General features: G+C 34.5%; 1 protein-coding gene across 1 annotated transcript in view; it reads left to right on the plus strand.

The window, feature by feature from the left end:
* LOC148651954 (dihydropyrimidine dehydrogenase [NADP(+)]-like) overlaps positions 1 to 17,093 on the plus strand; it is a 200,380-nt gene that overhangs the window by 37,143 nt on the left and 146,144 nt on the right. Inside the window, exon 4 of the mRNA XM_088598326.1 lies at positions 15,523 to 15,610. Within this exon, the coding sequence (XP_088454452.1) occupies positions 15,523 to 15,610 (88 nt within the window). The remainder of the gene's footprint in view (positions 1 to 15,522; positions 15,611 to 17,093) is intronic.

The following is a 17,093-nucleotide window of genomic DNA, read 5'->3' on the forward strand; positions in this document are numbered from 1 at the left end:
ATACCCAGGATGGGATGCCAGTTCATCACAGGACGGATACTGTACAGACACACACATGCGCACACTACCTTTGCAATATTTTCATTTTGACAATATTTAATACCTTTATGTCATATCAGAAACTTGCCATGATTCTTTGATTTGCATTTGTTTTCACATTTTCTGTTTGGGGCCTGTATTATTAAACCATTTGAATAAAATCCCTTAGAGGTTGATTGTTGAGAATACAAGTCCTTTCTGTAAACCCTAGCTTCTGTATGCATTGCTTGTTTTCAAGAAATGGCTGGATGAGATCCTCTTCCAAATGGGCTTAATGTGCCTAATGGCCTCCTCAAGATTCTAAACTTTCTAATGTTTTTATCATTTAAAGCTGCTGACCATCCCAATTTCATTGGTTCAGATTATTTTATTATTATATTAAGGAAAAAACCTTCTAAAATGTCAGATGCATTGAAAAAGATGTATGTCGTGGCGTTTTGGCTAATTATGTGTTTGGTGACACCTTGCCCAGTCTTTAATTAATTAGATTAAAATGTTTTTCTTTCTGCCTTGCTCTGCTAAGATTGATATACATGTACATCTACACCTCATATCTAATCCAACAATCCACTTCAGGAGAGACTGCCCACATCTCTGTGAATGAACATAAGTTTTGGCTGAGCATAGTAAAATGAACTTTGACATCATTGCCCGATTAAAGGCTCAACAGAAATATAAAATTCAATAAGACAGATCTCTGCAGCTGAGGAAGAATCTCTGGTGAGTCAAATTTTTATCTGTAAAACTATCCTGAAAGCATAGTTCTGTGAAGTGCAGTGTTTAATCCACCATGCCACATGATGTTCAGTCAGTTTGAAAATCTGGTGGTCTGAGGCTATGACCTGGAACCTTGTGATAGCCATGATGCAGATTACACTTATAAAATATCATTGCAGAGACACATTGAGCTTTTGGTCTGTAATTGTGTTTTGTTTTGTTATATCACAAATAACAAACAAACCTATAGGTCCAGGTCTGTATATTAATTGAGGCTCTCTGTTCACTGTCATCCATCTGTGACTCACAAAACAAATAAAAATCCAAAGCTTTCTCCTTTCTGAAATACAATCGTTCACAATTAAGCAATAGGTACACTAATTTCTATAGGGAAGTGTGTAAATGATATTGTATTTTCAGGTTTGTTAGTTTTCTTGACCTTTTATACAAATTTAAAGTTTTGCAGTTGAAGGTATTTTTATGTTTTACTTAAGAATGTATTCTTGTCATGATAGGATGTTTGTATGTAAAGATATACATGTATATCGTATTGTATATGTATAAAGTTCTTTGAGCTTTACAAACAGTATACAGTATGTATAAACATGTGTGTCATAAATATTAAAGAGAATAGATGTTGCTTTAAAGCTGTTGTTTTACACTATTTATAGATGTTTCAAGCACTGTAGATTTGAGAAACAAAGGAGCAAAAAGGATCCAGTACAGTTACTTGGAAAAATCTAATAGAAATCAATAGACTGAGAAAAATTGCTTTCAATGCATCAGTCTAGTTTTGATCTTTAAATCTATAGATTTCTGAGCTGTTGAGTTGTTTTCAAGATATCTCTGTGCTACGTTATGTGATAAATTTCAATAGAAATGAATGGACTGAGATCCAGCAAATTTTTTATCATTGTGCTGCTTTCTTCAGCACATCTTTCAGTGTGAAAGATGAATGATGTTAAAAGCCTGGGTTCTGATCTTTAAAACCCATTTATAAATGAGTCTGAAATGCTAGTCATTTTCAAAGAGAGACTGAGCAAAGATACTGTATGTGATGCAATTTAATAGAACTACTGAAACTAGATGGAGCCACTGCCACTTTTAACAGAGGGAAATTTGTTTTTTTAGCACCTCTTACTTTCCTCAATGTTATTTAAATAAAAAAGAAGTTAAGTAGTTTTTTGCTTTTATGGCTTTCAGGAGAAGGAAGTCAATATTTTTCCCATGGGGCATATATTATTATGCAATCTGGAAGCTGAGCATTTTAGAGGAATATAAAGTTTCCTGCAGTTCCCTATGCAAATTATTATACTGGTCTTGGCGACTGATTGATTTTCGGATAGGGATATTGACTCGTGCCTGGGCAAAACAAGAAAATTGTCTGATCTAGAGAAATTCTTCTTCCAATGATTATATATTTCGTTTTTTATTCACTCTACATTAAACACACTTTTTTATATAGCTCTTCATAGCTGAGAAGGTAGAGTGACTCTTGAAATTGTTTCAGGAAGACTGATGAACAACTCTAGTCATGTATTTAATATATTTTACAGTCTGTGTCAAGATTGGTTTCAGGCCACGCAAGTGCTGAGGTTGGTCTGCTTGTTATTCAGTGTCACCAAGTAAGAGCACCTGTGTGCATTATGATGCAGCTACCCTTGCATGTCATTTATCATCCCTAAATGTCTGAAAAATGAATGGTACGGAAATAAATGTTTCATCAATTGTTGCAGAGAAGTGCTGACCTGAGCTTTCGGAGGGCAGAGTGGGGCAGGCGTCAGCGCAGTCAGACAGCACTGGCCTCAAAGGAAAGGTCATCAATCTGGTCCTCTTAACAGCAGCGGGGCACTAATGAATGCCACTGCATGCCCAATGTGCCACAAAGAGCCATTGCATATACACAGATACTCATTTTGATCAATTGAGATGACCACCGAAATGATAGAGAAGAATAGACACCATTGGCTACTTGTGATTGATGGCTGCCATTCCTTGAATGAAAGCTTATGAATCATTATTCGATGAATAAATTCTGTTTATGCAAGTTATTTTTTACAATTCTAAACTACTACTAACACTGCTCTGGGTATGTCTTGTCAAGGGATGGACTCAGAATAGAAATGCTGCCCTTAAAGAACCTTGTTCCAGGTTGAATAGCAATATGCCTTTCAATTGAATTTAAAACTGGAGACCTTGAAAAGTCTTTCAATGGCCCTTTTCCACCTTATACCATACAACTGCAGTGCGAAGACTCTTTCTGTCGTTTATTGCTCGTAATGAATTAAAATGAAAGATACTGTAGTCTATCTCAATTGCTCCCCCCCAATACTTTGACCGCCTTAAAAAATCACACCATTTCAAAAGACCTATCTCTTTCTTTGTGACTTGTGATAATTCAAATTCAAGCACGATATAATAAATTGTTTTAATATTCACGGTTTAAAGTAAGTACAGTATGTCTGTGTGAGATAAAAGAAATGGTTTAATGTTCTTTTACTTCTCTCTTGTACTATACATTGACCATGATATTTGAAAAGCCCTTTCAGAAGCATAGTAAAGAACAGTCTTAAGCATGGCAAACAATTTAAACAGATACAACATGGATCATAAAATAAAATATCTTTCAATAAATGCACAGTGTTAAAACTGAGCTTTTTTGTTTGAAACCTAAAACCTTTAGATAAAATTAAACATTTTTATTCATATTTTAAGGGACAGGATTGCACTGCAAGAGAATCCCACATACTTTCTTTGGTTGGCCTTTTCTTCTAACAGATGTCATAACCCTTCTTATTAAAATCACACTTTTGTAAAATGGAAATGATGCAGCTGAATATTTTAAAACATGTCGGAGGAGGTGTTTTCCATCTAATGTTGAACCATTTTAGATTTTGTCTTTCCTGAACACACTTGGAAAAATCTGAATTGAACAATTTGAGAGAGGGTACTAAAGAACCTTTTGAATTTAAACAAGGTAGAAAAATTGCCATTAGCGCATTTAAAAGGATCTTATCAGACTTCACAATTCAATAAGAGACAGCTCAAACACAATATTGAAATTCTTATTAAGTGAAGGAACGTCTGTTATTGCTGTAAGCAGTCCTTACCATTGTTTGCTCCTGAGCGTCTTTGCTCTTATTCTTTAAGTATCCATTTTAAGTGCATGTGCACCAAAAAGTGTTTTCTGTTTAACCCTTTTTGATTTTGAGATCTTAATATAATTAAATTTAGGTTAATGCTCTTCTTCTTAAAAATAGATTCATCACAATGCCCAAGTTGTATGTTTTGGAAGAGCCACATATATTTTTTCCAATCACCCCATCAGTTGATCATATTATTGAGATCCCAAATGGGGCTGAGCTATTGGCTAAAATAGTGCTCATGTTTGTTCCCTGTGCTGTCATCTACCTGCATTCACTTTTCCGCTCAACAGAGGCCAGTCTGGCTGCATTCTCATTTGCTACAAACCCCTCATAATACGTGCAGCTCATTGGGGCAGACTGGAGTTATACCCAGCTTGGGTAAAACTGTCAATGGCCTGCTAGATTACTATTTCTTAATCACTCTTTTTTTTCTGTTACTAAATCAGTAATTTTCTGCGATGAGAGAATTGCTGGTGTGGACACATCATTGTAGGGATTTTAGTCTATAAACAAGTTTGTAAAAGGCCTTTAAACTGAAATTCGTGTTCCATGCATCTCCTACCATGATACTGTGTAGAAATGGTGATTGACTTAAAATAAAGTCCTCTTATTTCTGTCTCTTGGAATCACTTTAAACTCTTTAAATTTGTTTTGGGTAGACATTCTCAAAATATCTGGACAGTTGCTTCGCTGGTAATGTCTTTTATATAGCAATTATTGGTTCTCTAATTGAAGAGCTAAAACAGCAATAATATTCACTTTATTAATTGTCATAATAAAAATGTTCCTCTTGTGGGGAACATTTTATGTCGATTTAGCATTAACTTATGTCCTTCTCTGTTTTGGTCTCCCCATTGGATCGCTACAGATTTCTGTCAAGACAGCTCACATAGAGCATCGGCTGATTTTGATCCCGATAAACACTTTTAATTATAGCTCGCAATATACTGCTAGTGCAGAAAGATGTCAACACTGATACCGCCTTTGTCAGCTTTGGAAGACATTAAAAATCTCATGAAAAGCAAACATAATAATACGTCAATGTCCTTCACTGTTGTTTCATCAAGGGCAATAACGGTACTGCTTTCACAATACTATGAAATTCTCTTCTAAAAGCATTGCTTGTTATCTTGTTTTATTATGTTTTATGATTTATGAGGGAGACCGATAAACCTTCGATATATTCAGCAATAGAAATTGGTCTGTAAAGTCTTTAATAATGATCAGGTCTCAAGACTGGTGCCACTTTGCTTCTACCTTTTCAAAGTCTATAGTATAAAGAATTGTTCAAACTCTCAAAGATTCATGTATACAATCCCGTTGGCTTTTGCCTGGTCAGCCACATGCTCCCTTAAAAATCGAACTTTTAAGATAGACCATTTTGATGTTGAAGGGTAGCAATTATAACAGCATTTAGGGGTCATACAACATGGTTAACATTTTTAACATATAAGGTGGTAGAGACAAATATATCATACTTTGTGGTCTAAACTGAGTAAAAATGTTTGATAATATATTCCGTTACAGAAGTTACAAGATTAAATATAACCATTGTTTGTAAGTGCGATGCAGGATGACTTTCTTGTTTTAGTTCAAGACAAGGCAGAGTATAGAGTGTACAGTAGCACCAAAAAATGAATAAGCTGCCTAAGGGAAACATTTTGTATTAAATATAAATTATTTGGATAAAATGTATTAAACAACTTTAAGGAGCAAAATTAAAAGCATCACCATGATAAATATTTCTCAGAATATCTTAAAAACATAAATATACAAGGTGTTGATATTATTATTATTATTATTATTATTATTATTATTATTATTATTATTATTATTATTATGAAGCTCAAGCAGATTTGTAAATCTATTCACATTTGCTGACTCTAACTTCAGATGCTGCTCTCTGCTGTCCTCTACAGTTGGTAATGGTTATGTGTCATTTATTATGAATATACATATTAATATTCTGTAAACAGTCATAGGAATGATACTTAAAGGCATGGATTATGTTGAAAAATATTAATAAATGTATTATATTAAATTATGAATATAGCTGCCTTTATGATTTTGGAAAGTCGTTGAAAGAGAGAGACTTATGTTTTTTTTTAATGATTGTCAATATAATTTTGAATTTGAAGGGCAATAATATATCCACCATCAGTTATTTCTGATATTTTTAGCAGGGGTTATGCTGATAACATTTTTAATGAAGGTTTCTTCAGTATTCAGGGTTGTTATAGCCTGTGTAAAACAAGAAATCCAAAATACAATTTTTTTGCCACATGCCATGTGAAAATTAGAACAATTACCGAATTCATCATGCACCTTGCTAGACTTTTCATTATGCTACACCATCCAAACACCAACCTGAAGAAAAGGAGTGAAAATAGTAGTTTCTCCCTACCTCTTGGCAGCCAGTGTCAAAAGGTGCCAGTGATGAAGCCAGATTTAATTGGTTCTAACTTAGACAGTTTATACAATTAAAATTACAGCCAAACCTGTAAGAAAAACCACCTCATTATAAAGACCACCTGTCTTCACAGACAGATTTTACATGGTCCCTGGAGCCATCATTATGAGTATGTTTCCTGGCATTTGACTTTTTTCTGCTAACATTAGAAATCCACAAGATGTATTGTGGTAAGGGCTGTTTTTCTAAATCTGTCTATGTATTGTGGTTTCCAAAATATGAAGACTCACCCCACAATTAACGAGCTTATTCTATAAACAAGTATAATTCTGTTAATTTATGAGAATAAAAGTGTGACTGCACAGTGATTTTTGGAATAGCATTAATTCAAGTGATGAATATGAATGTAATGTGCTGTAGCATCTGTACAGTATTTCCACTCTATGATGCTTGACAAGACTGTGATGACATCTAAAAAAATGCTCTTTTTGGTTTTGTAAACATGGAGGTGGTGATTACCATACAGCAGCATGGTAAGCCCCTCTCAGTGATAATAGAATACATTATTGAATTACACACTTATTTTAAAGAAAACAAATCAAATGATGTTGCTTGTAATACATTTTCACTATAGCCTTGTCTGAATTGTTATTGTGCCATTGAATATCATTATTATTTTAAATCTGTTGAATTTTAAATGGTAGGCTTTATGATGGGGAATTGTAGTTTCTAAATTCAGTCAAACTCAGATGGTAGGGGTATGTCTAATTTAGACCCAAACATTAAGTACATGCTGATTTTAATGATCCCTGAAAACATTTACATTAGAATTTCCTTTTTACTCTTTCTATTAGAGCTCTTCTTTTGTTAAGTGTTGGAAGCTGTGTTCAGAGTTTTATATGCAATTGGTCTTATGTCAGTGTCATAACCTCTCTGAAGTGTTTTAAGTGTCAACAGCATTATAACAATATTTTCTGTCAGCCACTACTACAAGACAATCAATGACAATCTCTGCTGTGCATCATTAGATACGCCAGGAGAGTTTCATGTATTGAATGTATACTCCAGAGACAGGCCATTTCCATATAAACCAATCTGAAAGAAATTAAGCAAACTAACTCTGGGTCTGTTCTAAAAATGCACTATTGTTGCATGGCAAAACTCACGAAGGACATATATCTGTCTTCCATCTGCCAGACCAAGCTATTGTGGTCTAACCCCAGTGGACTTAAGGAATAGCTAATTTTTACCTGCACCTTTGCTTATGGCAGTTTGATGCTTTGTATTGTATGCAGCTGTTAGATATCCTTGCTTGATCCTCAACATGCCTCCAAAGGACAGTTTTGACAGGTCTGACAGTTTTTTAGTAACCCTTGAATACACCATAATCTCTGTTCACCTGGCTGTTATTCTATGATGTAGTTCAGAAATGCTGACATTAAAATATTCCAGAAGCTGGATAACGTAGAACACAAAGCTATAAATCTAAATGTGGCTGTTACAATTAGGATTGACAGGAATGGAACTTAGGGACATACTGTAGTGTTTTACATACTTTTCTAAAATTTTAGGGAAACAATCATTTAAAATCAGATAGCTGACTTATGATTGATATTTTATTTCTATTCAGTTTATATCTTTAAAATAAAAATACTCACACAATGTTAATTGTTTTTAATACAATTCTATGACACTAAGTTCCAAAAGCTATTGGACATAGACACGTATTGTATTTTTCGCTTTTGTGGTTTTCTGCATTTCATTCTAAAATTATCCTGTATGTTGTGCAAAATGTACAACTAGATCAGAATGTACAACGTAATAACTAGATTAAAACAACAAAGGAAAACATCACTTATTACTGTGTTCAAACACAAAAGCCTATTGTAAAAAAATTGGACAAAATCCTTTTTGTGTACTGTAGCTGGTGCACTACCATTTTATTGAACAGACATGATGTACTCTATATAAACTCATTATGTATTATGAAAGTCACAGGCTATAAGCAAGTGTGACCACTTTATTGAAAGCAGTACAAGCTATACTGTACATGTGCAGTTCATGCTTTGTACTAAGTTGCAGAATGCAACTCTCTTTTCATATAACCTAGACAAGCATGTGCCTGTTCACTGGTCCCTGAGTTCCAAAGGCCACATGTTGCCCTGGATCATCCCACAAATTTGAAATGGTGCTCACATCCGGCGACCAGGGTATCCACAGAAGTGCTGCATTTTTAATTTGGAAAGATCTGTGATTACTATTAGGGCATGAGTCATCCTGCTGGAATGTTATCACACCAGGATGACATAGGGCATTCTGGACCTTCCCATAATTTTGTCTGTTGTACACAACGATTAACATAATGTCCTGTATGTCTGTGCCAGCCACACTTACTGATATCTATGAGGATAGTCTACAGAGTCATCACTAAAGATGACTTGCTGTAGCTCCATTGCTAGTGAATCAACATGGCAAGAAGATGACGTGAAGGTTTTGATCGCTTGATAAGTGGGGAATATTGGTTTTCTTCTGCAGTTTTATTTCTTCAGTTTTCACCAGGCTTGTCATTCAATAGGATAGGTGATCCCATCTCCTTTACCTAATCAACTCTTTCATATGAAATTAATTGAATTCTTAACAGTCAAAGCCAAAATGTTTAAAAACATGCTGCTATACAGTACATATAGTGATACATTTCTTAAGATACTCAGTATAGTAGCTACTGTAAACGCTGCTTAAGATAAAAAATTAAAATCTGCCCCACGTTTTGAGTTTCTGAGTACAAAGAAGGTGACGTTAAATTGGTAGAAGAACTAATTTGCCCTGTGAGAATTTGAATTGCTTCATCTTTCTTTCAAACCTGAGTATGGGAACACACAGAGGAAACCATAATGCACATGGATAATTCATAATGAATGACAACACACAGTAGCAAAATGCTTTTAGCAATGTTTATAGAGATGTTATGGTATTGATACATTTTTAGGAAGTGATATGACTCATTATGGAGGATTATGAGTTAGGGTAGCAGATGTGAAGGAGCACTTGGGCACTTCATCCCTCCTGAACCTTTGTTAAAAACTCCTTTAAAAAACCCCAGTAAATTACTGAATGTTGAGGTTAAGCTTTACATGTTGTACAATTCAGATCTCTGTATCTGTGTTTTGATTTGTGTACATAATTAAAAATACTATGTTGAACTAACTGCATATCCAAAAAGGTATGCTAACTACTGTATTGAGCAGAATCTCCACAAGGTTTAACTGAGAAGTAGAGGCCACACAGATGGACAGATAATGCATTTTTCAGATTGATATGTACATTTTTAGCAACTTCAGGTTCCATTTTATCAGCAGGTAATTTGTGGTACTGCATATAAAGTGCATATAAAGACTTTTTTACTATTGAAACACTTGATTGCTTTGTTAAAAATTGTCACTAATCATGTTTTTTATATATTTACACAATACCTGTAAATGAATTGAACAGATCAGTTAGAAACAAGCTTGCAAAATAAGTGTTTTTGAAACAGTTTTATTTCTGTTTAAGATATAGCCTGAAAGATGTACAGATTGAGTTTCTATTGTTTTAGTTTTGTAATGAATGATATTTAACAGGTTGTTTTTTTATTTTTTATTGCTCTGAAAATGTTTTACTTTAGCATTTTGATATCTATGTGGTGTTAGCATTCATAGTAAAAGCTGATACTCTTTTCTCAGAAACAGTGTTTTGTAATGTGCTGTATCAATCATATTGATACCGTTTGTAGGAATAATTGCTTAAGAGCACAGTTGTCGTCTGCACCTTTACATGAAGGAAATTAATCTGCAGATTAAAATCTTTTTTGGGCCTTTATTAATGTGCTATCTTTAAATTTATACACATGATCAAATCACTGTTATAGGTATTAGGAAAGACAGCAACATCATACATGACTATACAGTCTTTGAAACTGAAGACAGACAACTGTAAGAATCAGATGGATGTCAGTATCTTGTTAGGTCCAACGCGAATGAATAACACTATGGTATTCAGCAATAACAGCTGTTTAAGTTGATGCTGAGGAGGATTTCACTACTTCTTCTCAAGATGGGCTAATCTGGGGTCAAACAATGTACAATACAACAAATAAACTGTACAATAAAAGCAAGTCAGACATATAGTACAGTATGTTTGGAATGGCTTAGGTCTAGAGCCCTTGCAGGCAAATGCATCCTATAGGTGATCTGTTCTGCCCAGTACTAATTTAGAATTCCTGCATAATGGGGTGAAGTACTATGTCATATCCATCCACCTACTGTAAAGTACCAGCCTGGGTTTCATGATGTGGTCTAGGATTTTATCTCTTTATCTCACATCTGTCACTATACAACCAGCTTCTTTCATTTTGAACCTATGGCCTGTTCATCATTTTGTGACACGGATGTGAGGCAAGTTGTCATTTCTGCAGGTTTGGCTATTTTCAGCTGATTAGTCCCCTATCTTAAAACTGGACATTGATAGGATGATCTTGGTGGCTGGTTGATTAGCCTAAATAGTGTAGAGACACATGCAAATTGTACACGTGCAAGTTCACTGATAAAGCATCCACATTTGATATATGATCCCTGGTGTGTCAATACAAATTGCTCATTATTATGCAGGTTTACTGGATATTGTTTTGAGGTATCTGACATATCCCTATAAATGCTGAACAAATGCTTTACAGTATATACTATGTATCAGTTCAATTGGTGAATCACTTCCTAATAATGAAAGTCCACATACATATACAGTATTTTATAGCTTGAATCAAAAAATATTTTAACTGTAAGGGGCCAGACTGGCCTTGGTGATCCTCATGCACTGCATAATGTGACCACACCATCTGCACACATGAAATTGTGTTGATTTGGGATATTGACCCAGGTCTTTCAACATAATCTATTGAGAAAATCATCCAAATAATTTGCAATACAAGAACATTTGTCCTTATTGGGACTTTCAAATGATAATCAACACAATATTTATAAACGAATACTGTATATTCTGCAGGTATATCTGAATGAATGTATATCTGCTCAAATTGCTTAAGAGTTGTGGCATTCATTGTCGCGCTTGATCTCCAAGTGTTATTAAGTATTCGTATAGTATTAATAAGGGTGAAATGTTCTTCTGTAAACCTCTGCCTCATACTCATACACACACAACTGGGCAATACACTCATCCACCAGCCATTTTTCATTCTATTGTCAATGTTCATAGTTCTCTCACCATCTGCTCAAATGCATTTTCCATGCACAGTGCCATTTTGGCTGGGAAATAAATGCTCTCTAGTGAGAGAGACAGCAATTACACCTACATTCCTTGTCTTCTGATGTTAACCAACAAGACTTCCTTTTGCAGTATGCAATACAAATTTAAATACTTTCAAACCACTTGCAGTGAACAATGCTACTTTTTATTATGAATGGGCCAACATTTTCCCAAACTATTATGAAAATTATGAATTCTCTACATCATAGTGCAAATAAGTAGCTGAAAACATTTTGAATACAGCTGAGATTGCTCACAGCAAATTATTATTAGGAAAAAAATCCAGATAATTAGTTGAAAGACAAAGAAGTAGATAATTCTATAATCGTTTTATATAAAGAAGTTAAGAACAAACATATTCCAATGGTCCACTCTATAAAGAGTCTTTTTATTGAATTAGACATCTTTATTGCTAACTCTAATTGGTTTAGTAATAATAGAAACAATGAATTATTAGATTAGCTACCTGCACATACAGAGAATTCATAATGCCTAGGAATGCAGTTATCATATGATGTACCCAAGGGCTTGATTAGCATTGATTCATTAGGAAGAATCTACTGCTGCATTGATACTCAGCTGTTCATTCAATTTTGACAATACTTGGATGCAGTTTGGAGAAAAAGAATATCAGCCAACTATATTTTGTAACACCCTGCAAACCACAGGTGTTTACCTAATGTGCAGTGCATAGAAAAGTTCTCTTGTAAGCAGTGCTCTGCATGCCAGCCTGAATTGCTCTGACCTAGAGCAATTTTTGAACAAATAAGATTGCCTTTGTGTCTGCATTTTTTCTGTTGACATTTGCTAAGCACTTGCGCTGCTGGTCTCGGAGATAAATGGAGGCCTAAAATGAGGCTGTATCATCTAGTGTCTTTAATGTTACCTTGAGAGAAAAAAATGTGTTCAGAGAACAATGAAATTCTCGCCTTTAGAAAAGGCTAAAATTGACTATTGGCTCTATTTGTAGATGTCAGTATGGTGAAAAGATTGTTTTCCATTTGATTCTTTATGTTCTAGTTTCTCTAATTCAGGGGAAAAGAAGCAATAGAGTAATGTTTTTTTTTCATCGTCGTATTCATAAATTTAAGAATTATTCATGGGATTTTACAAATCGCTTTAGAGGTTGTCTTCAAAAGTGGATGTCAGAACTGATTAGTGGCCTGACTTGACTACTGTATGTTTTTTTGCCATTTATTTTCTATCATACTGTTATTGTTCTTTCTTTAATTATGCTCTTATTCCTATTTTGTGAGACTTACAACAATTCAAAAAAAAGCACGAACGCTTACGCTAGCAAGCCTTAGTCTGGAATATGTCTTCAGCTAGTCTTTTTACACTGCATGACTTGTTTACTTTTTCAGTGAGAGAGACAGTTTTTAAATAGTAATCTAAAGCATCTTGGGCTTTCCCTATACAAAGTGCTTAACTAAACAGTGCCCTCCAAAGTTACAGGGTACATAAATGAGGTGATGTTCTTTGAATCATCTGCAATCCTCTCTTTCTCCACTCTTTAACTTTTCCATTACTATGGTGGAGGTTAATCTTGCCCCCAGCTGTCTGTAAAATTGTTTTAAATGTCTCCTGATACTGTACTTGTGAGCAAAGTTTGACTGGGGTAATAGCCATGTTACATCTGGCTCACCCCTCTATAATGAGGTTTTTAACTAAATTTCGGAAGTCATAACATTTTGCTAATCCTTCATCTCAACTGCTTGGATTTGTGATTCTCTGTGATGTTACTTCCTCAAATCCGAGAAAAAACACATTAAGCCCCTCTCCCTGGCATTTATTTATCTTTTGTATCCCTCCCTCACTCCATCTCCACCTTCGGAGCTACCCCTTGGTTAATTCTTCACTCAGCATGGGGGTCATAACTTCCTCTTCCTCTGGCCAGGTTGTTGGCCCTCAGTCAAACAGGATAAAAAAAAAAACTATGCATGACTTTTCAATACACATCCACAGCAATTTTGTTTTTTTGATCAGGTGTTACCATTCATTGTGAAATACAGTATGATGTAATTAATGATGGCAGCAGTAGAATGGGTTATAGAATGGGGTATAGAAACATGTACTGTAGCACGACAGTGACTCACAACATACGGCAACAGTTCATCAGTACCAAAAAAAAAAGAAGTGGAGCACCTTTGATTTGATAAGTCAGTCTTCAGATTTAAATCTGGTTAAGCGTGCATTTTACTGTACATGCCGTAGAAGAATTTGAAGTCTGAACATTCCAAGAGTAGGCAAGAATTCAAAGTGGCTGCAGTAAAAAAAAATCAAATAACTCCTCAAAGAGCTCAGTGGTTTGCACACCGCATGCAGTTACTACTTCAAAAATATATCAATTTTAATACTATTACTCATTTATTTAAAGTGAATATGTCCCAATACATTTGGTCAATTTGATTTCAGAACTCAAAGAATGCTTTTGTGGCAATATGATTAAAAAAACATTTTTGTATTTATCATTCATACAGTCTCATATGATATACAGTACTGTATGAAATATGATGATCTTAAATACAAATTGCTTGACAGTAAAGCAAAAATAATGATTGTTACTGTCGAATTTGTTGTCCGAATATTTTTGGAGGGCACTGCAAATCATCGTGTAACCACATTCCATTCCCTTTTTCATAAAATATAATGCTTTATGAATCCAGACATATGCAGATTAATATGTGATGGAGTGTAATTGTTCTCATGTTGGTCCTCTATATGTGGCCACAGTGTCCATTTTAATTCTCAGCTTATATAATATTCCTAATAGGATGTAACAAAATTTAAAACTGAGTATCACCTACTACTACAGTATGTGAATAACAAAAGGCCGCAGTATGCATTAATTGGTGCTTCCTGTGTTATACAGCTCTATCTTGGTTTTGCTTCCTTTATTAATTATAAAGCCCAGCCAGGGAAATGATAGCATGGTTGACATCTTCTAAGTATTTTACTTGCATTGTCTGCTACATTCATTGCATTGCAGCACCTTTCTTCTACAAATCCACATTGTAATATCTATTATGGTGTGGTCAAAGGATAATTTATTGTCAAATAAAAAAATAGGTCAACACTAATGTCACTTGATGATCAACCACCCAGGTTTAATAAAACATCTCGGTGGTGTGCATTCCTGCACAGCGTTTGGTATTTTAGTAGGACAACCTGGCTACAGCACTAGTGTAATTACCCGGCTGTCAGGGTGATAAGTGGGATTAATGGCAGCCTGATGCACTTTAGTCTGCAGAGAGTTTAGAGAATTGCAAGATGGGATTATTACAGGAGCCTGCCTGTAGTGGGTCTACTCACGGCACTAAAAAAATTCTACAATTTACTACTGCATCAACCTGCCTCATTAACATCTGACATTTCAACAGCTGTTTATTTGTGATCCAGTTCAAGAATAAAACTGAATAAATTGGTCAGGACCTATACCAGGCCTCTCTGTTATGCACTTGTCATATGATATTCACATGGACCAACAGAATATTGCACATCTTTTTATTTCGTATGAAGATTTAATTAGGTTGAGCTATTTATTATTTAAAATGAGTATGTCATTGTCAGCCAATGTGGTAGCCATTATGTAGTCATCATTATTTATAGTGTTATTACTCTTCAAGGCAGTCATTATAAAGACATCCCCCTCCATGTAACAAACATGAGCTGGCATCATTATTTGACTGCTGCTTCCTCATTTGAGTTACAATAAGGCACAAGCAGGATTAAAAAAAAGTGTGCATTTTCTCAATTAATTTTATGGTTCTTTGTGAGAGTATGACTTGGCCATACATTCTGAGAATCTTTTTGTCTGTTGTATTAGCGGGTTTGTAAGAAAGTCACTCACTTTGTTAGAACTGTCTTAATCAGATGGTTTTCAAATGTGATCTGTGAAATGTTTTTGACTTGTAGGTGTCTTAAATGTGCAGACGCCCCATGTCAGAAAAGCTGTCCAACAAATCTGGATGTTAAATCCTTCATCACAAGCATTGCTAACAAGGTAAAGTCTGTTTTTATATTCAAAATATTTAAAATATTCTGGCAATTTATTTTTTTCCAGCAGTACTGACTGTAATAGGATTAATACGTTGCTGTTTTGTTGGACTTCATTCTGGGAGTGTTGAATTAAAACCTGGTACAAAGAAAATTTAAAAAAATCAATTTCTTTTCAAATAAATCGGTTACTTGATTGTATTGTATGTATCGTGTCCATGTCCTCAAATAAACCGTAAAGACATAATTAATCCCTGGACAGTTGAGAATAGTGTTTTTTTGGACAAAATGATATGTATTTTTGGCTTTGAGCTGGATCATGTGTGCGTGTGCAGTATGTATATCGACAAGGATGCAGAGGGCTTGACATAATTGGTTTCTCTTTCAATTTGTATGCAGGTGCCAATATATTTTCAGAGAAACTCTTTCAGATATCACACTACAGTAATTACAATACAGTAAAAGAAGACCCATAAATACTTGTTAAAAGACTTCCTCATCAGCAATCTTTTAGAATAATGTTGTAACATTTGCCCAAATCTTGACAGATAGGGAGTTGTACAGTATATCTAAAATGTTTTGCTGTATAATGCCCTAAAGTAGAACATTCAAGGTAGTTAAGTATAAATACCATAACAAGACATCAACTGTACAATTGTATTAAATAGTAATATAAATCCTCTAATTCAGAGGTACAGTAGATCAGCAAGTTTATTAGCATGCTGAATGAAAATGAAAGTAACATGCAGTATTATTATGGTGATCTGATTGGCATCTAACTACTGTATGTTGCTCGAAGGAATAACAGAAATAAGGAATAAGCACAGCATAATAAAATAAAATGTCTTGATAACATGGCCCTTGGTGTCCAATCGACTAGACCTCAAAATAAACACAAAATGTTTAAGAATGTAACCAAATTCTTCTGAATGGAGAGTGGGTTTAAGTTTAGATTTACCTGTAGTCCATGTATTCTGGGTTTTTTATATACCTTGACATCAACAAAGAGCTTCTCTTAATGAAAGGATTAGATGTTAACATTTTTACAACATGCTTGCAATTTGTTTGCTCTTCAAACCTTCAGTCTAACATTTTATAGAGTGCAAATTAACAAGTCTTCAGGATTTTTAAATCTTAATGTTAAGTGTCTTGTTGTAGTGAAACTCTTCAATTGTGTAAATGACTGTTAAATGTACAGTACATGCTGAAGTGCATTATAAAAGCAGCAAAGAATTTAAATTCTTAGAGTTTTATGACTCACTCTGTGCTGTTTAGTAGTATTCCGATTTAGTAGGCATCCTTTTTATTGGGAGGCCAAATATTTCTGATTTTTAAAGAGCTGGGTGAACAAAGAAGAAAAAAGGTTCTGATATGCTTTTAAAAATGTGATTGCTTCTTCTAAAAAAAAGAACAACAGAATGTGTCCTCTTAACCAGTTAAAATATAGATTTGTCAATTAATTAAGGTGTATTAATTTCTCTTCTTTAATA

Source organism: Lepisosteus platostomus, chromosome 11 (assembly GCF_059453375.1).
Source record: "Lepisosteus platostomus isolate fLepPlt1 chromosome 11, fLepPlt1.hap1, whole genome shotgun sequence".
In the NCBI taxonomy this organism is placed as follows: Eukaryota; Metazoa; Chordata; class Actinopteri; order Semionotiformes; family Lepisosteidae; genus Lepisosteus; species Lepisosteus platostomus.